Here is a 27,031-nt window from a genome sequence, read left to right on the forward strand (position 1 = left end):
TTTCAAACTTTAAATCGAATTATGTCAACTCTGAGAAGCAATTCTCCATGTCTCTCAGATTTTTGAATATCAGCTTTTCTTCTGGAGCATCTACTCCAGGATGTCTGTATCATGAACAGACTTGGGAGCTAGAGACAGTGTCTACCTCCAGAGTAAAGAGCACGTTTGTTTCCTAGCCAAAACAATAAAGAATATTTCTCCCTCTGGGAACAATGTCAGGCAGGTTGTATGCCCATTATAAAAGACAGTTTCATGCTCTTGGCTTTCCAAAGCCTGTCTTCTGTCATGCAGCCTATGTTGTATACAGGCATACTTGGCCTTCTTTGTATCACTCTCTGGGAACTGGGGCTCCAGTACAAAAATTGTACTGAGCAATACTGCTATTGCTGGGAATAATAAATTGCCCTTTATCTCTGACCCAGGAATCTAGTATCCTGTGCCACCATCCACAAAACTGTGACAGGCTAACTTGATAGCTTGCAAATATCGTAGAACCTCAGATCTTGACGGTTACTTCACACACTTTCCTCTACCTTGCTGAAAATAGTTCACTGGCATCTCACTGCTCTCAGAAGGAAGGTGAAACACCTCACAATGGTTTCGAAAGCCCTATCTCGGCTCCCCTCTTGTCTCTCCAATCTCATGCTTTAGCTCACATTTCCAGTTCTCACTGTCCCACACTCACCCTCTTTCTTGGAGTCTCTTATTTGTTATGCTTCTACCAAAGAAGATCTTCCCACCTGTTGTTACCTTTGCTAGAAATACACTTCCTTGCCCTCTTTCCCCAGTTAACCTATGATACTGTGATATAATAAGAAATATGTATTTTGGGGGCACCTGGGTGGCTCAGTCAGTTAAGCAACTGCCTTTGTTTCAGGTCATGGTCCCAGGGTCCTGGGATCAAACCCACATGGGGCTCCCTGCTCAGTGGGGAGCCCGCTTTTCCCTCTCCCCTTTGCCTGCCACTCCCCCTGCTGTGCACACACACACTCTCTCTCTCTCTGTCAAATACATTAAAAAAAAAAAAAAAGAAAGAAAGAAAAGGAAAGGAAATATGTATTTTGGTCTTCAACCTGACTCCTGACCAGAGCTCCTAAAACTTTTGTAATTTCCTAAATAATAACAGTGTTAGGAGCATGTTTTGTTTTATTATTTGTCTTTGATCCTGGTTCCTGACATATTTCCTGGGTGATAGAAGCATCTTTTGTTCTAATTAGACTGCTCTTGGTGAGATTTAGGATGGAAGTTGGTTACCAGAAAGAAAAATCCAAGCTTGGAAATTTGAGGGGTACCTAAGTGGCTCAGTCAAGTTAAGCGTCCAACTCACAATTTCAGCTCAGGTCATGATCTCAGGGTTATGCGATAGAGCCCCAAGCCAGACTCTGCACTGGGTATGGAGTCTATTTAAGATTCTCTCTTTCCAGGGACGCCTGGGTGGTTCAGTTGGTTAAGCAGCTGCCTTCGGCTCAGGTCATGATCCCAGCGTCCTGGGTTTGAGTCCCACATCCGGCTCCTTGCTCGGCAGGGAGCCTGCTTCTCCCTCTGCCTCTGCCTGCCGTTCTGTCTACCTGTGCTCACTCTCTCTCTCTCTCTCTGACAAATAAATAAAATATTAAAAAAAAAAAAAAAAGATTCTCTCTTTCCAGGGCGCCTAGATGGTTCAATGGGTTAAGCCTCTGCCTTCAGCTCAGGTCATGATCCCAGGGTCCTGGGATGGAGCCCCGCCTCCGGCTCTCTGCTTAGCAGGGAACCTGCTTCCTCCTCTCTCTCTGTGTGTGTCTCTGCCTGCCTCTCTGCCTACTTGTGATCTCTGTCAAATAAGTAAATAAAATATTAAAAAAAAAAAAAGAAAGAAAGAAAGAAGAAAGAAAAAAAAGCAGCTTGAAACTTTGAGCCCTACCCCATTCTCTGGGGAGGAGGAAGGAGCTAGATGTGGGGGTAATGATCTGTCATGTGTAAGTGATGAAGCCTCCAGAAAAATTCCTGAAGTATGAGTTTGGAGAGCTGCTGGGATGGTGAACAGATGAAGGTGCTGGGGAGAGTGGCACACTTGGACTGGGAATGTAAGCTTCACACACCCTCCCCATACCTTGTCCTGTGCTTCTCTTCCTCTGGCTGTTCCTGAGTTGTATCCTTTTACAGTAAACTGGTGATCTAATAAGTAAACTGTTTTCTTAAGTTCTATGAACTGTTCTAGCTAATTAGCAAGCCCAAGCAATGAGTTGTGGAAACCTCTGACTTATAGTCAAGTCAGACAAAGTTTTGTGTAACCTGAAGACCCACTACTTAGGTCTGGTGTCCACGGTGTTGGAAACCCAAGTACTTAAACTGTGGGATTTGATGCTATCTCCAGGAAGACAACATCAGAATTTAATCAATTTGTAAGACACTCACCTGGTGTTGGAGAATTACTCAGTGTGGGGGGAAAAAACCCCACATCTGATGTCAGAAGTATGGTGAGAGTAAAGAAAAAAATAAGAGTTTTCCCTTTTTGGGTGCCTGGGTGGCTCAGTCGTTAAGTATCTGCCTTCAGCTCAGGTCATGATCCCAGGATCCTGGGATTGAGCCTGGCCCCACTGAGCAGGGAAGCCTGCTTCTCCCTCTCCCACTCCCCCTGCTTGTGTTCCCTCTCTCTCTGTGTCTCTCTCTAGCAAATAAATAGATAAAATCTTGAAAAAAAAAAAAAAGAGCTTTCCCTTTCATCACTAATTTTTAAATTTTTAGATCTTGGGGAGTCTTCCTTTCTGATTCCCACACAGCTAGTACCCTTGCAGCAGTTATGATTTTCTTTTTCTTCGGGTGATTTTGCTACCCTATGTTCTACCTCTAGATGGTGAGAGGAGGGACGCTTACTCAGTAACCATTGAGTCAGTCTCCAGCCTTTAGCATTGCACATGGCTAGGAATGTGCTCACTAAACACAAACCTATATGAGGTCACGAAAAAGTAAATGACTACTAAAAGTAGAAGAATAAATAAAGACTTGTGTTTCAGGAGAGGAAGAGAAATGGAACACTTTTAAATATATTGAAGAAGAAACTTTAGCTTAGAATACTGTTAAAGAGGGGCACCTGGTTGGCTCGGATGGTTAAGTGACTGACTCTTGATCTCAGCTCAGGTCTGAATCTTACAATCTTGAGATCAAGCCCGGTGTTGGGCTGCACACTGGGCAAGGAGCCTAGTAAAAACAAAAAACAAACAAACAAACAAACAAAAAACTTTAAAGAACAGAGGAATAACCCCAAATACCCAAATTGTGTTCCAGGCTCTGAAAGGCCCCAGGACACTAACCAGTTCTTAGCATTTCCATCAGGTCAGAAAATTAAAAAAAAAAAAAAAAATTTTTTTTTTTTTTTAAAGGGCACTTTAAAAAATAAAAGGTAATTCCTGATTAGGCCTCTATTGAGGAAAGGAAACCCACACACACTTTGCTTATTGGGGAGATGGTTTAATGTGGTTACTCCCTCAGAAAAATCAGCAAACAAACTTTGCAAGCCAGCCCCTTCACAGAACGACTGATTTCCAGGGAGTAACATTAGATGTCATTTCTTTAAGAGCTCTGGATCCCAGAGTAGGAGGGAAGTTAGTGTCAGGTTTGTGTTCTGGGGAACCAGTTCAGTCCTCACTTAATGGCTGTGACATCTCGGGCAAATTCCTTAACCCTGTCAAAGAAAAATGGGTTCTCTCCCCAAACTAAGCACTGGGCAAACTGTATTCTGTGCCTCTGCTTGTAGCTTGAGAAAATCACTGTTGAGAGCAGCTGGGTTAAGATCAGAACCTTTCGTTGGGGCTTTGCTTCACCACTGTTTAACAGGTTCATAACAGATTTAACTGTAGGGGAATGAAAACTTGCTATTCCAAATAACTACAGATGTAGCCTCATCATTTGTTTCTTAGGTGTATTGTGTGTATGCCCCACTAAGAAAAATCCAAAACACCAAGTCTGGTAAAGATGTGGATAAACAGGGAGTCTCATTCATTGCTGGGGATGCAAAAATGGTACAGCCACTTCAGAATACAGTTTGGCAGTTCTTACAAAATTAAAAATACTCTTACCATAAATTCCAGCACTTGCACTCCTTGGGATTTACTCAAAAGGAGTTGAAAATTTATGCCACACAAAAACATGCACATGGTGGGGCGCCTGGGTGGCTCAGTGGGTTAAGCCCTTAACAAAGGTTAAGCCTTCGGCTCAGATCATGATCTCAGGGTCCTGGGAACCTGCTTCCCCCTCTCTCTGCCTGCTGCTCTGCCTACTTGTGATTTCTCTGTCAAATAAATAAATAAAATCTGGAGAAAAAAAAAAAAAACCTGTACATGAGTGATGCCTGTGTGACTCAGTAGGTTAAGCGTCTGCCTTTGTCTCACTTCAGGATCCCAGGGTCCTCGGGTCAAGTCCTGCATCAGCCTCCTTGCTCAGTGTGGAACCTGCTTCTCCCTCTGCCTGCCACTCCCCCTGCTTGTGCTCACTCTATGACAAAGAAATAACATCTTAAAAAAAAAAAAAAGAAAAAACTGCACAGGAGGGGCATCTGGGTGGCTCAGTAGGTTAAGCCTCTGCCTTCGGCTCAGGTCATGATCTCAGGGTCTTGGGATCAAGCCCCACATCAGGCTCTCTGCTCAGCGGAGAGCCTGCTTTCCCCTCTCCCTCCCTCTGCCTGCCTGTCTGCCTACTTGTGATCTCTCTCTGTCAAATAAATAAAATCTTTTAAAAAAAACTGCACATGATATTTATATCACCTTTATTCATAATTGCCAGAACTTGGAAGCAACCAAGATGTTCTTCAATAGATGATGGATAAACTGTGGTACATCCAGACAATAAATATTATTCAGCAATAAAAATGAATGAGCTATGAAGCCAACAAATGACACAAAGGAACTTTAAATGCATGTTGCTAAAAGAAAGAAGCCACTCTGGAAAGGCTACATTCTTTGGTTTCAACTAAATGATATTTTGGAAAAGACAAAAACATAGAGACAGTAAAAAAAAAAAAATCAGCGGCTGCCAGGGTTCACATAAAGGGATAAACAGGAGGAGGATAAAAGATTTTTAAGGCAGTGAAATTATTCTGTATGATACTTAATGGTGGAAATAACATACATCTGTCAAAATCCAAAGAACTATATAACACTAAGTGAAAGCTCACTATAAACTTCAGTTAATAATGAAAAAACTGAACTAGTGTAAACTCTGAACTTTAGCTCAACATTCACTAAAAAAAAAACACCAAACCATGTGTTAAAACTATACATTTATTACGTGTGTGTGTGTGTGTGTATTAAACCTGTGGTTTCATGGGGCGCCTGGGTGGCTCAGTGGGTGATCCCAGGGTCCTCTCACATCGGGCTCTCTGCTCGGCGGGGCCTGCTTCCCCCCTCCTCTCTGCCTGCCTCTGATCTCGCTCTGTCAAATAAATAAATAAAATCTGGAAAGAAAGACTGAAAGAAGACAGAAAGACAAAGAAAGAAAAGAAAAAAAGAAAAGGAAAAAAAAACGAAACTTAAACCGGGATGCTTGCAAGGTTCAGTGGGTTAAGCAACTGCCTTCAGCTCCTGTCATGATAGGAGCGTCCTGGGACACATAAGTCTCCTTGTCCAGCAGGGATCACCTAATAAGATGTGAACCAAGTAATAAACGCCTCACTTTATACATAAAGAAGTAGAGACAAACCACTCAGACGGCACCCTTTCCCTCTTACCTTTCTAAATAGAAAGGCAGAACGATCATCAATGACAAAGAGCAGTTGCAAGCAAAACAACGCCCAGAGTCAGCTTCACGCTCAGAAAAGGGTACTACGTCTCCTCCTCGTGGTTCTGGGTACTCTACACGTTCAGAGAAACTTCTCTAGTAACAAACTATAGAAATGATCCCTGAAAGTATAGTCTTACTTTCAAATGCACGGCCTCGATAAGTCGATGGCATCCGCACACTTTATACGCATGGTGATATTTTTGTCAACTCCTCTGCCAACTCATGCATCTTATTTTATATTTCAAGACAATTCGGTCAAACAGCAAAGCTTAAAACACCATTTTTTCGCCTGTAAATCTTCCAGCAACACTTAAATCAGTAACAAATCTCATTAGCATGCGGCTTCCTAGCAGCCAATCACACGCTGTATGCCTCTGACTCCAACGCGGAGGGATCAGTATTGCCCCGCCCACCACGCCCGGCACGACCTGGGTCTCGGACTCTAGGCTAAGAAAATGTTGACGCCACAGGTCAGCATCGGACTGTCTCTTCGCTTGCTACAAAAGTCTGCTGACTTGAAGAGACCAGTTCCCTTTGCCTTGAGAGAGAGGCGGAAGGAGGAGGCAAAGAGAGGGGTAATAACTGGTGTACACTTCTAATACCACATAATAATAATCATAACCACGATGACTTATTGAATACCTACTTGATAACATTTTGATCCGTTGTTTCATTTCATCCTCTAAACAACTGAAGAAAGGTGTCATTACTTCCTCGTTCTTACAGATGCAGGCTATAACGTCATACAGCTGGACAAACCTAGATATGTCTGATACCAAATCAAATCCGGATTCTTTCTGCTAAGACAAAGTGGTCTTCCTCAGGAGGTCTAGTCTCCAATCAAATTAATTTCTCTAATGAAGCACTAAATACTTTATCACTTAAAGTTCAGTCCTGAATGTTTCACCTTTCTGGCTTGTAAACCTCAGAAGCAGCCTACCTGTTTATCTGTGGCAAAAGTTAATCCCAGTTTCTCCTCAAAGAACACATGTACCTTATATATGAAGTGTGTAACTTTTTATCACTAAACTTGTAAAAATACTTCTCCCCCACATCTTCTAGGATGCCAGGAAGCACAGTGCCATCTAGACATGTGGTTTTCTGAACCAACCACATTTTTCAGGGCTTCATAGTAACATGACTAAAAAGCATGAGATTCATCTCATCTAACCACTTCTAACACAATCTCCTCAGAGACAGTCAGATGCTCTGTACTTAAATTCTGTCAAAAAGGGACAGTGTTTGGGCAATCTGCCCAGGTCTGAGACATATCCCCATTTTCTTATATATATTGAAGTTATAAAGTGCCTTCCAATCACTTTCATCCAAGAGCCTGTCTCTGGTCTGGACCCTTCCATATCTAACACTTTTCCATTGTTCATTCCTCCAGCATTTCTAGGAACCCCTCACCATCCATGCCATATGATTGCCTCTTAAGAGCGCACTCTCCAACTGCATGTGGGTCTATCACTCCAGCACATTCAGTTTTTTTTAAAGATTTTATTTTTTGGGCGCCTGGGTGGCTCAGTGGGTTAAGCCGCTGCCTTCGGCTCAGGTCATGATCTCAGGGTCCTGGGATCGAGTTCCGCATCGGGCTCTCTGCTCAGCGGGGAGCCTGCTTCCTCCTCTCTCTCTGCCTTCCTCTCTGCCTACTTGTGATCTCTCTCTGTCGAATAAATAAATAAAATCTTTAAAAAAAAAAAAAGATTTTATTTTTTAAGTACTCTCTACACCCAGTGTGAGGTTTGAACTCACAAGCTGAAATCAAGTCACATGCTTCAGTGACTGAGCCAGCCAGGCACCCCCAACTCAACTCTTTTTCTTTGTTAAGGTCCTGGCCTAAATAGAGCTTCCTGTAAGACTTTTCCCTTGAGTACTCCCCAGACAAGGAGGCTGAGATGTAGGTACTTCTTTGCCTCCTGTACTTCTCAGTAGTTTAATTACTTTTGTCTGCTGCTTGTACTGGGTTATACTCCTGGAAGGCATATGCCACACATCTGTCCTTGGTATTGTTCTTTTTCTTTTTTTCTTTGAGATTTTATTTGTTTGAGAAAGAGAGCGCACAAGCAGGTAGAGGAGCAGTTAGAGGGAGAAGCAGGCCTCCTGCTGGGCAGGGAGCACAACACAGGGCTCAATCCCAGGACCCTGGGATCGTAATCTGAGCCAAAGGCAGATGCCTAACCAACTGAGCCACCCATGTGCCCCTGAACTTGGTGTTCTAATCTCACGGGTCAATTAATATACATGTAATTAAAAATGAATAAAATCTGGGTTGAGGTTTCTAGAACTCAGGAACTCAGCTTTTGGGTTTTAGAACTCATATAATCTATATAACTGAACTAAGTAGGATACAATCAGGAAACATTATTCCCCCTTTTACTGCCCTCAAGTATGTTCTTTTGGTTGGATCTCCTTTTCCCTCTCCGGAGAGGTATCTCAGGCAGATTCCTTAGTCTTTAAGTCACTTTGAGGCCTTCAAGCACAGTCTCATTTCAGGTAATAAATTGTCCAGTCCTGTTGAAATCAAAAACTCTTCCTTGCTCTTCCACTCGTCTGATTTTGAGGCTGTTTCTGGCAACTCTAGAGCTGGAGCGGGAAGACCAATAAGATGACAAGGGTCAAGGCCTTCAAACATAGCTGATCCTCTTTGTAGCTTTCGGCCTCTTCCTAGTGCCTGCTCTTCCGTGGGAGAGGTTAGTGGACCCTTCAGGTAACTCCACTCCACTTCGCAGTACCCTAATGTGGCCAGTGCCCTCTCCTGCTGACTTCTTGCTGTTTCTCCAGCCTCTGTTGGGATTCTTCCTGCCTTCATAGTGTGAGGTCCTTTAGATGATGATTCAGCTACTCTCTATAGAGTCTACTTACCCCACTAAGTGGTGGAAGTGTGTAGCTAATCCAGCTGCTGGTCTCTCAAGTTTACCCAGTCATCAAGGGCTGCTATTAGGAAGGAGGCAGATGGCAGTCCTCCTGACCTCTAAATTCCAGGTAACATGCCAGGTTCTCTTCACACCACCTTGGTGGCAGCTGGCAAAGGCTGACATTTCTACTGTTCAGCAGGCTGAGACAGAGACTCCCAACTATCCTGCTCGCAAGTTCTACAATTCTCTCTATAACGTTCACCTGAAGGACCTCTTATTTGGTTTGAAGCTGGGAAAGAAGGGGAAAAGCCACAGTTTTCTATTCCTGTGAATAATGTCTTTTAGAGAATCGTTTCCACTGACACTCCCACCACTACCCCATTCCCTTCTCCTAGGTAGGCCTGAGGTGGATGATGGAGTTAAAGGACCATTTTGGCCATCTCCTAAGAAGCTCTGGTTTAGACCGGCGGGGAACTTGTCACCTTGTCACCCCTTGTTCTCCACTCTGAAGCTTTAGATGCAATTCCAAGACACAGTTGAAATCCTGCTTCATATCCAGTTACACATGTCAACCCCATCACCTGCTATAGCTTAATGGCAAGAATCTGAAGATGCAGAATGTTCAGATGTCTAAGATATAAATGTTCTAATACTCTGCTTTTTACAATGGAGAGTGTGGATACAAGACAATAGAAGTCACAGCATACCTAAGCTGAACATCTATTTTTGTTTGTTTATTTGTTGTCTGAAAGAGAGCTTACACATACACAGAGGGAGAAGGAAAGGGAGAAGCAGACTCCCCGCTGAGCAGGGAACCCAATTAGGGCTCAATCCCAGGACCCTGGGATCAAGACTGGGCCCAAAGGCAGATGCTTAACTGACTAAGCCACCCAGGCACCCTCTGAACATCCGTTTTCATGTTAACATGCACATGAATGTGTTATGGAATAAAATGCAAAATTTTGAGGGGAAAAAACCCAACAGGACCTTTCAAACAAATTACTGACCTCACTATCAGCTACTTCATCCATAGACTCTAGGGGTGGTACATGGAAACATTTGAGAACTTTCTGAATGAATTATTTTGTGGGATAGTTGGATCCTACGAAAATTGGAGTTACCTTTCTGGAAGTCCTCAGGAGTGCTTTTGAAGTAAATGGAGAAACACTGCAGTGAAATTAGGTCACCCGGACTGTTTCACAAACAGCGGAGAGAAGCTTCATAAACCTCTCTTTATACTAAGAAGGGAGACAGGGAATTCAGAAGGACTTCTGGTTACTCAAACATCAACAACAAAACGAAAACAGGTCTGAATCTGTAGATCAAGGGCCAAACACCAGCAGAGGTTTTGTCCATGTATGGTTTAGTGTTTGTTCTTTTGGAGATTGCCTGAGCTACATTTGCTATTTCCATCTGCCTTGTGGGCTGAGCTGCCTGTAACGTCCAGCAGGAAAAACCCTGGAAACTAAAGCACCAAGTTCCTAGGAGAAGCAAAGAAGGGGAGAGCTGTGAAAGCTGCTCTAGTCACTCCACCACAGGTTTCAGAAGACTGATTAAAGGAGCAAAGGGAATTAGGCAGAATTAAAAGTGGATGGCTGGAGCCTGAGGAGAAATCTGGAGTCTAACAGTTGGAAGACCTTATGGTTCCCTAGCACAAAACAAAACAGTCTCCAAACAACAATTTAAGACCTCTACTGTAGGGAAAATTTCATCTCAATTTCCCCAAGAACTCATAGCTTTATCAAGAACCTGATTTTCCTTCCAAAACTATTCAGAAATGTGAATCAAGTTGCATCTGCAATTTTAACACAGTGCTTACCTTTCTTAAGAATCTTCTTCACTTTCATATAGTTCCCTTGTTTGACATATTCATGAAGTTGCGCTTCCAAGGAGTCATTTCTTAAGGAACCAAGTTGAACAGGACAGGGAACTGGAAGATGAACAGCCCGAGACATCCTGTTCCAAAAGAAAACAACATGCTTATTTTAACTCAGTCAAGCCTTCTGGCTAAGATCAAGTACAGAAATGCAATGAAGCAACCTAGATTCTTTTACATTCATTTCCCTTCTTGTCTACTTTTACTTATAATGAACATGATTAGGGGAACAGTTACTGAAACTACAAGATTTTTTTTAAAAGATTTTATTTATTGGGGCGCTTGGGTGGCTCAGTGGGTTAAAACCTCTGCCTTCAGCTCAGGTCATGATCCCAGGGTCCTAGGATCGAGCCCCACATTGGGCTCTCTGCTTGGCAGGGAGCCTGCTCCCTTGTCTCTCTCTGCCTGCCTCTCTGCCTACTTGTGATCTCTGTCTGTCAAATAGAGACAGAGAATCTTTTAAAAAAAGATTTTATTTATTCGTTTGAGAGACAGAGAGCATGCATGACTGGAGCAGAAAGGCAGAGGGAGAGGGAGGAAACAGACTTCCTGCTGAGCAGGGAGCCCAATGAGGGACTTGATCCCAGAACCCTGAGACCATGACCCAAACCAAAGGCAGACACTACCAACCTGAGCCACCCAGGCACCCAAAACTCTACAAGATTAATGTTTATTCTCAATATTACTGGTGAAATTGAAAAACTGAATATATTTAGCACTAATTCCTAGGATCAAAAAGTGGTGGCTACTGGGAAGTAAAATTAGAAATATGTTTATCATTAAGAAAACTAGGAGCCTATTAACTTTGAAAGGTTAGTACATATATGCAGTCACTATGTGGGGATGTAGAGAGCATAATGTAGTGGGTTAGGTTCACAGTTCAGACCCTAAGTCTTGGCCCTGTCACCTCCTTAACTGTGACCTTGGAGAAATTATTTAACCTTGATAGGCCTCAATTTCTTCATACATAAAACTGGAGATAATAATAACCAGAGGGTTGCTGAGAGACTTCAATGAGCTAGTATGTGTAAAGTACTTATAACTGTGCTTGGCACCAAGTCCTGTGCAGTTGTTAGCTGTTGGTATGCACAGTAAAATCCATGCAGAGAAATTTTAGCTTTCCACATGTGGCATACACACCGGACTATTGTACAATCAAGTGTTTGTGGAATACCCACCATGTGTCCTCAAACGTGACAGGTACTATGTAAGACGCTTAAAATTAGATCCCTGCAATCACAATGCTGGTATATAGCAGGGCAGACATGAGGTACTATGTTGGTGCTCCATAGACAGGGGATAAGAGAGGGAAGTCCCATCCACATGAATCAACAAACATGCATATCGGGCATAACTAAGTATTACATGGAGAGACACAATGGGTGTGCAAAGAGGTGAAGAGAAAGAAAAAGCCAAGAAGGCTAACACATTTGGTGGGTCTTCAACAGCCAGGAAGTTCATGTCAGAGTTTCTTTCCTTTATAAGGATGAATAATATTCCGTTGTATGTATATACCACGCTTTTCTTATCTGTTTTTATCCATCAATGACACCTGGGTTGATTCTACCTTTGACTATTATAAATAACACTGCTATGGACATTTTAGGGTACAGTATCTTTTCAAATCCCCGTTTTCAATTCTTTGGGGTATATACCCAAAAAGGATTAGTGGATCACATGATAATTCTTCTTGCACACTCCAAGCCCAGTGCAGAGCCCAATGTGCAGGGCTCTCACAACCCTGAGATCATGACCTGAGCTGAAACCAAGATTTGGATGCTTAACTGACTGAGCCACCCATGCATCCTTCACTTGGTAATTCTATGTTTAATTTTTTGAGGAACTGCTATACTGTTTTCTATACTGGCTAAACCATTTGCATTCTCACCACTAGTGCACAAGGGTTCCAGTTTTTCCAGATCCTCACCAACGGTTTTTATTTCCTGTTTTTCCTTTTTTCCAGTCTCTCACCCTCAAGTAAATAAAATCCCTAAAACAAAACAAGACAAAACAAAACAAACCCAACTTATACTAAAGGGCTGGCCTTTAGAGACTAGTGGACCTTAAAATGCTAACAAAACCCACAATCAATACCTACAGAAAAAATTATTTTTTTTTCTGAGCCAGGAGCACAGACAAAAAAGAGAAAAAATGGGTAACAAGCATGAAAACCCTACACCTCCCAAACAAAACTCCCAGTACTGTTCTTAATACATTTATCAGGGGAAAGCGCGAACGCAGTCCCCCACTACCACAAATTATGCAGTCGAGTTTCCCACATTTGGGGAAATCGCAGGGGTCAGCACATCCGGAGTGCAAAGGATGAGCCTCGCCCTGGGAAAACCACCTTCGTGATCATGGTATCTCCCCTGCCAGGTAAGTATGAATTGAAGGCGGTGCCTGACTCTCCACCCTGGTCTGCAACACACCACACAGTTATGGTCAATTACATTCAAGTTCTTTAGACCTTCGGTTCCAAACTAAAAGGTTCTTCATATGACAGGACCAGCGTACACCAGTGGACATGTAGTGGAAATTCTGCTCGTGAAGAGGAAGCTCGAACACGCAGTCGCCGCGCTCTTCATCTCCATATGCCCGCCTCTGGTCCCTTGTCACTCTGACGTCACTTTGCTTGTTGGAGGAACGGATAAATTCGTTCTAGTTAGGCTTTGCAACAATTTAAGAGACAGTCACCGACAGTTGTGGCTGGGAGGCTTTAAAATTCTCTATCTTCTCGGGCGTACGTAAAAGTTCCGGCGCGTATTTGTTACCGGGCTGAATTCTGCGCTGTAGGGCAGGGCAGTTTGGAAGGCAGTGGCCTGCGGTCTGCGGAGGGCAACGCCAAATAGATTACGCTCCTCTGAATCACTGTTCCTCTCCGGGACTAGGTCATACCCTCAGCCTCCATTTCCCTAAATTGTAAAGCAGTAATACCGCCTGCCTACCTCCCAAGGTTTCTGTGAGGATGGAATAAGAGAATGCAGGTGAAATGCAGCCTCGAGTCCCTCACCTCCACCCAGCCATGCTCAATGACAGGTGCCCGGTGTAGTTGGGAAGTCAAAGCCGGCTTCCCCAAGATTTGACTTTGCAGTTTTCCGCGCAAAAGGAAGCAGCATCCGGCCTGGATTTGGTAACAAACCGAGTAGCCCTCCCTTCCTTTTAGACAACAGAAACAGAGGGTTTTGTTGGTTGTTGTTTTGTGTCTCCCACCTCCCACCCCCGCCTTTTCTGCCCTTGCTGGGTAGGTGCCCTAGGCAAAACAACGTTGTTTACAGAAACTGTGTATCAAAGGCTTTGATACTGTAGAGGCAAAACTTTACCTCTGCCCTGTTAGCATCTTCGGCTGGGCATGGGAATTTAACTGGCATCGACAGTTTAACAGGTAAAAGAATAAAAAATTTAACATAAATTTACAGTTTTAAACTTACCTAACACAGAAGCTCTTAAAAAGAAATGAAAACCCAAAGAGATGGCAAAACAAAATGCTTTCATATTAGGTTGAACAAAGAGAGATAATTGTGTTTTCTTCCCCTCACCTTTTTTTTTTTTTTTTTTAATTTTGAGGCAATTGTGGAAAAGTAACATGGGGGGGGTTACATAAACATGAATTCTTTTTATCAAGGTGTGTACAAAATTCTCTCGGGTTTGACTTCCTTTCTCTGGGAACATTTCTTTTCCTTTGGTATAGGGAGGGCATCTTTTACATGGAAGTTTTATCTCCTAATCTCAGGAAGGAAAGGGTAGATTAGGACCTACCCTTATATCTGCTGTTTTTCTAGTGCTTTTGGCTCAAAGGAATCCTTATGCCAAAGTGGCATGTTTGGGGGTGGCATATTCTGATACCCTTCAGTGATATTTCCCTTTTAGTACATATGATTTTTTTTAAAGATTTTATTTATTTGACAGACAGAGATCACAAATAGGTAGAGAGGCAGGCAGAGAGAGAGGAGGAAGCAGGCTCTGTGAGGAGCAAAGAGCCCAATGTGGGCTCCATCCCGGGACGCTGGGATCCTGACCTGAGCTGAAGGCAGAGGCTTTAACCCACTGAGCCACCCAGGTGCCCCAGGACATACAATTTTTTAAAAGTTATCTCTGAGCACAACATGGGGTTTGAACTCACAGCCCCAACATCACAGTTTAATGCTCTACCCAACTGAGCCAGCCAGGCACCCAGAACATGTGATTTTTTTTTTTTTTTTTAAGATTTAAAAAATTTATTTATTTGATAGAGACAGACACAGCTAGAGAGGGAATGCAAGCAAGAGAGGGAGAAGCAGGCTCAGTCAGTTAACTGTCTGCCCAGGGCTCTGGTTGTGATCCCAGGATCCCAGGACTGAGTTGCCTGTTTGGCTCCCTGCTCAGCAGAGAGTCTGCTTCTTCTTCTCCCTGTTCCCCTCTGCTCTGCTTTTTCTCTCCCTCCCTATCTCTCTCAAAAAATACAATCTTGGAAAAAAAAAAAAGTAAAAATTTTGAGGGTATTTTAAATTATTACAATAGTGATAAATGTCCCTTACAGATAATTTGGAAAAGACAGAAAAATATTTTTAAACATTAAACCAAAATCCTGCTATATAATTACCATATTAACGCTTTCATATTAAACATGGTAATTTCAATATGAATAAAAATTTTAATAGGATGATACTTCACATGCTGCTTTATGTTTTCCACTCCTTTTGCTATATACATTGAGTCACAGATAACTGTACAATCAATATTCTGTTGCTTCTAGTTTACTGCCACTGTTCATATATATGAAAAGCCTTGTCAATATATCTTTTTAAGTAACTGATGATTTCTTGGGGTTATTATTTTTTTTTCCAGCATAACAGTATTCATTGTTTTTGTACCACACCCAGTGCTCCATGCAATCCGTGCCCACTCTAATACCCACCACCTGGTTCCCCCAACCTCCCACCCCCTGCCCCTTTAAACCCCTCAGACTGTTTTTCAGAGTCCATAGTCTCTCATGGTTCACCTCCCCTTCCAATTTCCCCCAACTCCCTTCTCTCTAATTCCTCTTGTCCTCCATGCTATTTGTTATGCTCCACAAATAAGTGAAACCATATGATAATTGACTCTCTCTGCTTGACTTATTTCACTCAGCATAATCTCTTCCAGTTCTCGGGGTTATTTTTATTTATTTATTCAATTAAAAAAAATGTTTTTAAGTAAACTCTATGGCAACATGCAGCTCAAACTCATGACCCCGAGATCAAGAGTCACATGCTCTACCAACTGAGCCTGCCAGGCATCCTTCTTGGGGTAATTTTTAGTAGTTTTTCCCTGTTACTTTACAGTCATCTTTTTTTTTAAAAAGATTTTATTTATTTATTTGTAAGAGAGAGAGAGAGAGTGAGAGCGAGCACAGGCAGACAGAGTGGAAGGCAGAGTCAGAGGGAGAAGCAGGCTCCCTGCGGAGCAAGTAGCCCGATGTGGGACTCGCTGGGATCATGACCTGAGCCGAAGGCAGCTGCTTAACCAACTGAGCCACCCAGGCGTCCCACTTTACAGTCATCTTAAGAAGTACCTTAAATTATTGTGTAGGGGGGTAGAGGTGACATAGGATACCTAGTTTTAAGTTCTTTCTTTATTTGTTTTTAAAGACTTTATTTATTTATTTGACACAGAGAGATCACAAATAAGCAGAGAGGCAAACAGAGAAAGAGGAAAGCAAGCTTTCCGCTGAGCAGAGAGCCCCATGTGAGGCTCGTTCCTTGACCCTGGGAACATGACCTGAGCCGAAGGCAGAGGCTTAACCCACTGAGCCACCCAGGCGCTCCTATATATGACTTTTTTTTTTTTAAAAGATTTTATTTATTTATTTGACAGACAGAGATCACAAGTAGGCAGAGAGAGGAGGAAGCAGGCTCCCGGCCTAGCAGAAAGCCCTATGTGGGGCTCGATCCCAGGACCCTGGGGTCATGACCCAAGCCGAAGGCAGAGGCTTTAACCCACTGAGCCACCCAGACGCCCCTATATATGACTTTTCCTAAAAAGTAAACTCTAATTCCAACATGGAGCTCTGAACTCATGAACCTGAGATCAAGAGTTGCATACCCTGCTGCTGAGCCAGCCAAGCACCCCTATATGACATTTTCTTAAGATTTTGAGAGAGTACATGTGCACGTGAGAGACAGGACGAGCATGGAGAAGCGGACTTCCTGGACTCTGGGTTGCATCCCAGGACCCTGGGATCATGACCTGAGCCAAAAGCAGACCCTTCACCAAATGAGCCACCCATGCGCCCCTGTGACATTTGCATCCAGCAAAAAAATCACCTTTTTTCTTTGATTTTAAAAGTGCTTTCTTTAGACGCCTTATCTTCAGTACCTAATTGTTTAAATCAATCCTGAATTCAGTGGTGGTTTGCTTGGACACCAGGAAGCTTCACAAGAGAAAGTTCAATGTTGAAATAATGCAATCTCTGAATAGTGAAGAAAAACCAGTCATTCCAGAAGATGGAGCAGGTGAATTTACCGAAATTAACAAAAGAAGGCCTTCCTGGCTGACAAAACATAAACCAAGTACTAACATTTAAAGTGATAAGAAAAAAAAAAAGATAGACAGTATAATAAAGATTCCTTTTCTCAACTTCCAATAAAAAGAGTGAAAGACCATTTATACTTTAAAAAAAAAAAAGATTTTATTTATTTATTTGAGAGAGAGACAGTGAGAGAGAACATGAGCAAGGAGAAGGTCAGAGAGAGAAGCAGACTCTCCATGGAGCCGGGAGCCCGATGCAGGACTCGATCCCAGGACTCTGGGATCATGACCTGAGCAGAAGGCAGTCGTCCAACCAACTGAGCCACCCAGGCGTCCCTACCATTTATACTTTTATCAACCCACTTAAAAGACAGGTAATCAGGGGCGCAAGGGTCGCTCAGTGGGTTAAAGCCTCTGCCTTCCGGTCAGGTCATAATCCCAGGGTCCTGGGATCGAGCCTCACATCGGGGCTCTCTGTTCAGCAGGGAGCCTGCTTCCTCCTCTCTCTCTGACACTCTCTCTGCCTACTTATGATCTCTGTCAAATAAAATCTTAAAAAAAAAAAAAAAGACAGGTAATCAATCCTCCACAAGAAAGGAAAAAGCTACTTAGTGGGTACGAGGGTGGCTTAGTGAGCTTAACAATAACAACTACCTTCAGCTCAGCTCATGTGGACTCCGGACTGCACGGGAAATGCACTGCTTCCCCTGGATTCTTTCACAAAACACCACCACATATACTCCAAAAAAACCCAAAAAACCTACTTTTGAAAACAGTAATTCAGGGGAGAGCGCGAACGCAGTCCCCCACTACCACAAATTATGCAGTCGAGTTTCCCACATTTGGGGAAATCGCAGGGGTCAGCACATCCGGAGTGCAATGGATAAGCCTCGCCCTGGGAAAACCACCTTCGTGATCATGGTATCTCCCCTGCCAGGTAAGTATGAGTTGGAAACAGCCACAGGAATACCCGGTGCTGTGCACACCACTCATAGGTTGGGGTCACTCCTGAAACAACTCTAACTGGCCTTTATCTACAAACAGGGACACTCAATACCAGATTTTCGTGCTATGTATCTCGGCATTGGGAAAACAGATAATCGTGTACAGCTTTCCAGGAAAATACGGTTTCAAAAGGCCCTGAGTCTTGAATCTACATACTCCACCTCCCAGCATAACGTCACGTGTGTGCGGCAGGGCAGAGCTGGCAGCTGCGACCCCTTGTGGCTGGCTTCACAGACTAGTTCCTCCTCTCACTTGCCCCAACCTAATTTTCCTGAAAGAAATCCATCCCTCTCAACTTTTGGGGTAGCCGAAGGTCTTCAGATCTCCCTGTGTGAAGTACTCTTCAGCGAACGAACACAAGTGAGCTTTTAACCGCGAGCCAGCTTAGCTTCAGTCTCTCCAGAGATACTAATGCTCCACACCCGCCTGGCACCATTCCCTCCTATTCCAGGAGATGGAGGAAAAAGGGTGTCCAGGAAAAACAGTCCTGGCTACGTGTTAGCACGGTGTATTGCAGAGCAAGCGTTTTGGAATCCATGATCTTGACTGCCATTCAGTTTACACACGGCTTGACTCTAGATAAGCTTCTAGCCTCTGAATCTCTTCCTCAGTTTCTACAGAATGGGGAGGAACTATTCAAACAGACCTCCACCCAGCTCAGGACCCAGGCTTTGTCTCTTACCCCTCCCTACCCATGGTCTGCTAATTACACCTACCTGGCAAGGATGGAGTGCTTTCCTTGAGAGCAGTCTATATTGCAGCCTATATTGCTGCCTTACTTTTCTCTCTGCCTGGCATTTAGTTACCTCACCCACTAAACTGTGGGCCTCTAGAGCATGGGTTTTTTCTGTTTGTTTCTTTGAAAATAGTCAAAACAACACAACATATAATTATTGCATATATTATTTTACCAACTAATTTTATTCTCTCATTAAAAATATATAGGAAGGGGCTCCTGGGTGGCTCAGTTGGTTGAGGCTCTGCCTTTGGCTCAGGTCATGATCTCGGGGACCTGGGATGGAGGCCGGCATCTGGCTCTTGGCTCAGCAGGGAGCCTGCTCTCCCCCGCCCTGGCCCACCTGCTTCTCTGCCTACTTGATTTCTGTCAAGTAAATAAAATCTTAAAAAAAAAAAAAAAAAAAAAAAAAAGTGTCTCTGGCCACAGGAAACGTTTTTAAAAGTATTTTTAAAATACTTTTTAAATTTTAAATTCTGCATCCCTGGAGCTCTCTGGAAAAGTTCAGATGAAAACTTAAAACATTTACTGAAAAGAAAATGTACATATACATTACATAGGCTGAATGCTGAGACCTCCTTCTCATATTCCATTTGGTTTCCAGGACCGTGGCAACCAAGCCTTTACTTTTTAGGATACTAGAAGTATCCTCTGAAGAATATGATCACCACAAAACAAGTCCCAAAGATGTCAGCCACGGGCTTTCAGAAAGACTACTATGCAGATTATTCTGGAGGCAAACAAACGTTGAACACCTCATCTTAGCTCTCAGAGCTTCCAATCCACTTGTTAATATAATTTAAAAATTCTGACAGACAGTCCATCTTATGAACAGCCCATTATTTATATAATCATTGCCCTGTTGCTGAACACATAGGTTGCTTCAATTTCTCACTATACTAAATTCTGGGTGATAGGCAGAGATGGCATATTGAATACCTATAAATAATCAAGGAACACTGAACTACCAAGGATGACCAGATGTCTGACAAAAACCTCCAAAATGAAAGCTAGTGGCTAAACCAACCAACCAAAAGACAATTTGGAGGAAAACGATTATACAACAGGAAGAAAACTAAAAACAAAAATAAAGACTATCATTAAAATCTTCCGAAAGCTGGGACGCCTGGGTGGCTCAGTTGGTTGAGCAGCTGCCTTCGGCTCGGGTCATGATCCCGGCATCCTGGGATCGAGTCCCACATCGGGCTCCTTGCTCGGCAGGGAGCCTGCTTCTCCCTCTGCCTCTGCCTGCCATTCTGTCGGCCTGTGCTCGCTCTCTCCCCCTCTCTCTCTGATAAATAAATAAAATCTTTAAAAAAAAAAAAAAATCTTCCCAGAACTAAAAGTCCTTGCATCTGAAAAATAAGTATAAGAAGCTACACAAATAGAAAATAAGAAAAAATTAAAAATAAGAAAAAAATTTGAAAATAAGAAAAAAATAAATATCTGATTCTAAAACTAAAAAACTGAATATATGCATTGAGCAAAAAATATGAAGAGAAGGAAAACAAAACATTTTTTTAATTGACCATGGTAGGGGTTCTAAATTTACAAATATAGAAAGTCTCAGAAAATTAAAAACCAAGGAGGAAAAATCACCAATGAAATAATACAAGAGAACTTCTCAGCATGAATGTTTGCTGGTTGAAAGAGCCCTTGTCGGGCACGTGCACTTGAATGTTTACAGAAGCAATGTCCAGAATAGCCAAACTATGGAAACAACCTAGATGTTCATCAACAGATGAATGGATAAAGAAGATGTGGTATATGTATACAATGGAATACTATGCAGCCATCAAAAGAAATGAAATCTTGCCATTTGCAACGACGTGGATGGAACTAGAGGGTATTATGCTTAGCGAAGTAAGTCAGTCAGAGAAAGACAACTATCATATGATCTCCCTGATATGAGGAAGTAGAGATGCAACGTGGGGTGTTTGGGGGGTAGGTAAAGAATAAATGAAACAAGATGGGATTGGGAGGGAGACAAACCATAAGAGACTCTTAATGTCACAAAACAAACTGAGGGGGGCCAAGGGGAAGGGGGTAGGGAGAGGGTGGTGGGGTTATGGACATTGGGGAGGGTATGTGCTATGGTGAGTGCTGTAAAGTGTGTAAACCTGGCAATTCACAGACCTGTATCCCTGGGCCTAATAATACATTATATGTTTATTAAAAAATTTAAAAAAAAGAAAGAGCCCTTGTCAAGCACTCCATAAAATGAATGACTATAAGACACACTAAGACACGTCATTAGGAAATTATAGAATAATAGAAACAAAGAGATGATTCTTCAGCTTTGCCAAGAGACAAAGATTAGTCACATACGTCACATTAAAAAGATCAGGAATCAGAAAGCCTTCTCAAAAACTTTTGGAGAGTAGAAGTCAATAAAGTGACATCTGACATGATGAAGGAAAATTTAACTCCAACACAGAATTTGATTCTCATTTAAACTATGACCTGCACATCCTACCTATGCAGTAGTAGGCTGGAAGAGTGATGGGTATACAGGCACCTGGCTGGCTCAACTGGTACAGCATACAAGTCTTGATCTCGGGGTCATGAGTTCAAGCTTCATATTGGGTGCAGAGATTATTTAAATAAATAAACTTTAAAAAAAAAAGTGATGGATTTACATAGGAGAAAAATAAAAGTAAAAAATCTCCAGAAAGAATATCTGGTATGACTTTCTTTGTAGAAAACAATAGGATATTGGAAGGTGTGGGAAGAATTAGCAATTCCTAACTGAGCAGAAAGTAACCAAGTGAAAAAAGGTAAAATTAAACAGAGAAAAAAAAAAACAAAAAAAAAAAAAAAAGGAAAACAAATGACATTCAATGACAATGCTCTCCTGTGCATAATGTTTGTATAAGAGAAACATAAATACTCTACTGAGCAGAGAGCCTGATGCAGGGCTTGATCCTAGGATCCTGAGATCATGACCTGAGCTGAAGGCAGAGGCTTTAACCCACTGAGCCACCCAGGGGTCCCATGATGTTGATATCTTGGTCTCATCATCTGTGAAAAAGAGTGGATGGAGAGGAGGAGCAGGAGATACAGCCTCCTGGATTCTGTATCTAATAAGTGAAAAAAGAATTAAAGGTACAGATCAAACTTAGGGGTCATACTTTTCTCCTTTCTTTCTTCTCATATCACACATTCAATCCACAGTCTTTATTTTTTTCTTAAAAAAAGAATAAAAATCTGACAGCTTCTCACTGTCTCCAGTGCTACCACTTTGGTACAAGCCATTCTCATCTCCTGCCGAGAAAAGAGTGCAGCAACTTTCTAAGCGATCTCCCTTCTGCCAGTCTATCAACACAGTGGCCAAGTATCCCACTAAAGCCTAAATCCGATCATGTCACTCTTCTGCTAAAAAATTAATCTTTTTTAAAAGATTTTATTTATTTATTTGACAGAGAGAGACTGCGAGAGAGGGAACACAAGCAGGGGGAGTGGGAGAGGGAGAGGGAGAAGCAGGCTTCCCACTGAGCAGGGAGCCTGACACACAGGGCTGGATCCCTGGACCCCAAGACCATGACCCGAGCTGAAGGCAGACACCTAACGACTGAGCCACCCAGGCTCCCCTCAAAAAACTAATCTAACATAATTCTGAGAAAACAGAAGAGAAGGATGGGTGCCTGGGTGGCTCAGTGGGTTAAGCCGCTGCCTTTGGCTCAGGTCATGATCTCAGGGTCCTGGGATCGAGTCCCACATCGGGCTCTCTGCTCAGCAGGGAGCCTGCTCCTCCTCTCTCTCTGCCTGCTTCTCTGCCTACTTGTGATCTCTCTCTGTCAAATAAATGAATAAAATCTTTAAAAAAAAAGAAAACAGAAGAGAAGGAAACATTTCCCACTGCCACCCCCTTTTTTTTTTTTTTTTTTTGGACAAGAGTTTGGATTTATTGGTGGGTGTAAGGAAGAGCAAAGCCCAAACCCTCACACATTTCACACTATTTCGCCTTTTTCTGCCCACTGTGACACACCTAGGATCTTCAGTGTTGCACCCAAGGGAAAGAGCCAATTTATTTCATGAAGCCTGCATTACTCTGATACTTAAACCAGATGAAGACCATGCAAGAAAAGTACAGACTATTATCCATCATGGACAGAGTTACAAAATTACTTTAATTGCTCCAAAACTTCAAACCAAATCCAGCATTAAACAAAAAGCATATTACATCATGATCCTATGAGACTTATCCTAGGAATACAAAGTTGTTAACATTAGAAAATCAAGCCATATAACTCATCATAGCCACCGATTAAGAAATAGTTGTAGAAAAAGTAGTTAACAAAACTCAGCACCCATTTATGATTTTTAAGAAATACTATCATCAGTTTGATAAACAACATCTATGAAAATCCTATTGCTAATATACTTCATGTTAAAAATATCTTCCTTCCACATAAAGAGCAAATCAAGAATGACTACTTTACCCACTTTTATCCAACAGTGTACTGGAGGTTTTTAGCTAGAGCTTAAGCCAAGGAAATTAAAAAGCCTTAGTTTGGAGAGAAAGAAAGAAAAACGTTTTTATTCACATATGACACAGCAGCTTATGTAGAAAATCCTAAAGCATTTAGCACCCACCGCAAATCCACTACACCCCCTAATGGAAATTAGCAAAGTCACAGGATACAAGATTAATACATAAAAATCAACTATATTTCTTTTTTAAAATTAAAGATTTTATTTATTTATTTGAAAGAGAGCACACTTGCGGGGGAGAGGGAGAAGCAGGCTCCCTCTTGAGCAAGGAGACCAATATGGGGCTTGATTCCAGGACCCTGGGATCATGACTAGAGCCAAAGGCAGCTGCTTAACCCACTGAGCCACCCAGGCGCCCCAAAGCTCAATTGTATTTCTACGTACCAGCAAACAAACACTTAGAAAATGAAATTTTTAGGTCAAAGAAAGACAAATCCCACATGATTTCACTTATATGTAGAATCTGCAACAAAACAAAACTTAGATTCACCAATAGAACAGACTGATGGTGGGGTGCCTGGGTGGCTCAGTGGGTTAGGCCGCTGCCTTCGGCTCAGGTCATGATCTCGGGGTCCTGGGATCGAGTCCCGCATCGGGCTCTCTGCTCAGCAGGGAGCCTGCTTCCCTCTCTCTCTCTCTGCCTGCCTCTCCCATCTACTTGTGATTTCTCTCTGTCAAATAAATAAATAAAATCTTTAAAAAAAAAAAAGAACAGACTGATGGTTTGTCAGAGGGGAGGTAGGCAAGGGGTGTAATGGATGAAGGAGATTAAGAAGCACAAACTTCCAGCTATAAAATAAATAAGATAGGGGGATGCAATGTACAGTATGGGGAATCTATATTATACGTGAATGTTAGTATTATATTAACTTTGTAAGGTCACAGATGGTAACTTGATTTATTGTGGTGACTTTTTCACATGTATACAAATGTCCAATTACTGTTGTATACCTGACACTTCTCTAATATTGTATGTCAATTATACCTGAATAAATAAAAGAATAAAAGAATAAAATATGACTTACAAGTGGGAAATACTTCACATTTTTTACCACTCACATTTCTTCCTGTATTTTTTTTTTTTTAAGATTTTATTTATTTTAGGGGCACCTGGGTGGCTCAGTGGTTAAAGCCTCTGCCTTCGGCTCAGGTCATGGTCCCAGGGTCCCAGGGTCCCAGGGTCCTAGGATCGAGCCCCGCATGGGGCTCTCTGCTCAGCGGGGAGCCTGCTTCCTCCTCTCTCTCTGCCTGCCTCTCTGCCTCCTTGTGATCTCTGTCTGTCAAATAAATAAATAGAATCTTTAAAAAAAGATTCTATTTATTTATTTATTATTTTATTATTATTTATTTATTTAATAAATTAAATCTTTTAAAAGGACATTTATTTATTTATTTATTTGTTATTATTTATTTATTCATTATCTATCTTATTTTTATTTATTTATTTAATAAATAAAATCTTTTTAAAAATATATTTATTATTTATTTATTTATTTGACAGACAGAGATCACAAGGAGGCAGAGAGGCAGGCAGAGAGAGAGGGGGAAGCAGGCTCCCCGCTGAGCAGAGAGCCCGATGTGGGGCTCGATCCCAGGACCCTGGGACCTTGGGACCCTGGGACCATGACCTGAGCTGAAGGCAGTGGCTTTAACCCACTGAGCCACCCAGGTGCCCCACTCCTGTATTTTCTTCTATCACTCTACAGTCTACAACAATAGATGTAAGGAGCAAAATCCCAACATTTTCTTTCAAAGCCCCAAAGCCTTGCTAATATCCTTATCCTTCCAACTGAAGAGCTAACAAGTAATGAAGAAATGGAATTTAAAATTATCAACGCGGGGGCACCTGGGTGGTTCCGTCGTGTTTTCTCTCAGGTCATAATCTTGGCTTAGCGTCATGTGTTGGAGCCCTGCATTCAGTAGGAGGTCTGAGTTTTTCTCCCTCTGCTCCTCCCCCCATACGTGTGCAAATGCAAGTGCTCTCTCTCTCAAATAAATAAATAAGTAAATCTTCAAATAAAATAAAATAACCAAGGGAACTGACTGAAGAACAGAAAATTGTTCCATAAATGTAATAAAAGGATAGAGAAAGGAGGGTACTGGGATAGAGAATATCATCCAAATCCTCAGTATAAACCCTAGCACAAACATTATTTATTGAGGCAAGTATGATGAAATTGATAAGGAAAATCTGTGTCTTTTTCAAAAATTTTTTCTTTTCTTTTTAAATTTAATTTTATTTATTTATTTGACAGAGATCACAAGTAGGCAGAGAAGCAGGCAGAGACAGAGAGAGGGGGAAGCAGGCTCCCCATTGAGCAGAGAGCCTGGATGTAGGGCTGGATCCGTGTCCTGGGATCATGACCTGTGAGCCAAAGGCAGAGGCTTTATTTAACCCACTGAGCCACCCAGGCGCCCCCAAAATCTGTGTCTTATGATGGCCCACCACCCAGCAAAGGGGTCCCAGCCCCTGCCCCGGGCTTTTCCGGGTTCTTCTCTCTGCCCTGCTTCCCGCCCACCAATCTGGGGTCCTCCCCTCTCCCACTTCCCTCGTGCACCAAGAGTACCAAATACGCAGAAGTAGAAGGATCTAAATTACCCACTTCGTGCTCAGGGCTCAGACTTCTGGAGATCACTCTCCTCTGAACCCGCCAGTGTCAAATAAATCTCCTGTACTCCGAAATTTCTGAGTGCCTTTTGGTATTTCTGTCAGTGATCCAGTTTAGGTTCCATAACAAAATAGCTAAACAAGTTTTACAAGTAGTATTCAGGGGGTCACCTCGCTGGCTCAGTAGGTAGAGCAAGCCAGTCTTCTGATCTGGGGTTGTGAGTTCAATACCCATGTTGGGCCTACAACTTACTTTATTTTTATTTTATTTTTTAAAAAAGATTTCATTTATTTATTTGACAGAGATCACAAGTAGGCACAGAGGCAGGCAGAGAGGGAAGAGGAAGCAGGCTCCCTGCTGAGCAGAGAGCCCGATGGGGTTCAATCCCAGGATCCTGAGTTCACGACCTGAGCCGAAGGCAGCGGCTTAACCCACTGAACCACCCAGGCTCCCCCTTACAGCTTACTTTATTTAAAAAAAAAAAAAAAAAAAAAAAGGGTAGTGCTCTGGAGAAAGGAATGAGCAGAATGAGAAAGGGTGGATCAGGGGAGTGTTATGCAGGTTGAATCTTTCTGTATGATGCTTTTCACACGCCTAACATTACTTTAATAAAATTATTAGGGGATAAAAAACCAAGGTGTAGGAGAAAACATGAAATACTTTCACTAGCAGAGATTACACTATAGCCCAGTTCCTCATTTTGGGGAAATCTAAAGATACAGCTCGAGACATTCCTGAAAAGAAACCCCTCTGAAATTGTTAACTACTCAGTTAAGTATAAGAAGTAAATAAACACAGAGCCCTCTTCAAAGTAATGTCTTTCACTCTTAATCAACAAAGTGAAGACAGTCCCTTAAATTATTTACCACCTTTATCAAACTCTGCCTTATGTGCATTTCTAGGTGCTCAAACTTTTCCTGAAATCTCTTCTTCCTATTCTTTTACAGTATATACCTAAGGAACAATCAAGTGCAAAAACAGATCCAGATAGCTTAAGGTGGCACAAAGTGAGCCCTCCAGTGGTGGGCACAAGAGTACACTACTTTCGGTTAAACAACTAGTACCAAGTGAACGGCCAATGGTCACAACACATCATTTATATTATCATAGACAATAGAATGATTATAGAAAGCCATACTGATGAGCTAAAAAGCCAAACAATAATAAGCAAATCGTATTTTCAGAGTACAAGGTATCAATCAGTGGAGAGTGC

General features: G+C 42.3%; 1 protein-coding gene and 3 non-coding genes across 7 annotated transcripts in view; all 4 read right to left on the bottom strand.

Moving 5' to 3' along the window:
- The window catches only part of TEX14 (testis expressed 14, intercellular bridge forming factor), a 125,984-nt gene that overhangs the window by 88,440 nt on the left and 10,513 nt on the right, over positions 1-27,031 (bottom strand). For all 4 annotated transcript variants that reach the window (XM_045069968.1, XM_045069970.1, XM_045069969.1 and 1 more), the window contains exon 2: positions 10,432-10,568. In XM_045069968.1, the coding sequence (XP_044925903.1) occupies positions 10,432-10,567 (136 nt within the window). In that variant the 5' untranslated portion in view covers position 10,568. The remainder of the gene's footprint in view (positions 1-10,431; positions 10,569-27,031) is intronic.
- Positions 5,672-5,889, bottom strand: LOC123389211. The gene has a single exon (XR_006603809.1). It is a non-coding gene; the product is annotated as a small nucleolar RNA U3 (small nucleolar RNA).
- Positions 12,709-12,872, bottom strand: LOC123389205. The gene has a single exon (XR_006603804.1). It is a non-coding gene; the product is annotated as a U1 spliceosomal RNA (small nuclear RNA).
- LOC123389204 lies at positions 17,756-17,919 on the bottom strand. The gene has a single exon (XR_006603803.1). It is a non-coding gene; the product is annotated as a U1 spliceosomal RNA (small nuclear RNA).

The sequence above is a fragment of the Mustela putorius genome, unplaced genomic scaffold (genome assembly GCF_011764305.1).
Source record: "Mustela putorius furo isolate JIRA1106 unplaced genomic scaffold, ASM1176430v1.1 tig00003962_pilon_pilon_pilon, whole genome shotgun sequence".
Lineage (NCBI taxonomy): Eukaryota > Metazoa > Chordata > Mammalia > Carnivora > Mustelidae > Mustela > Mustela putorius.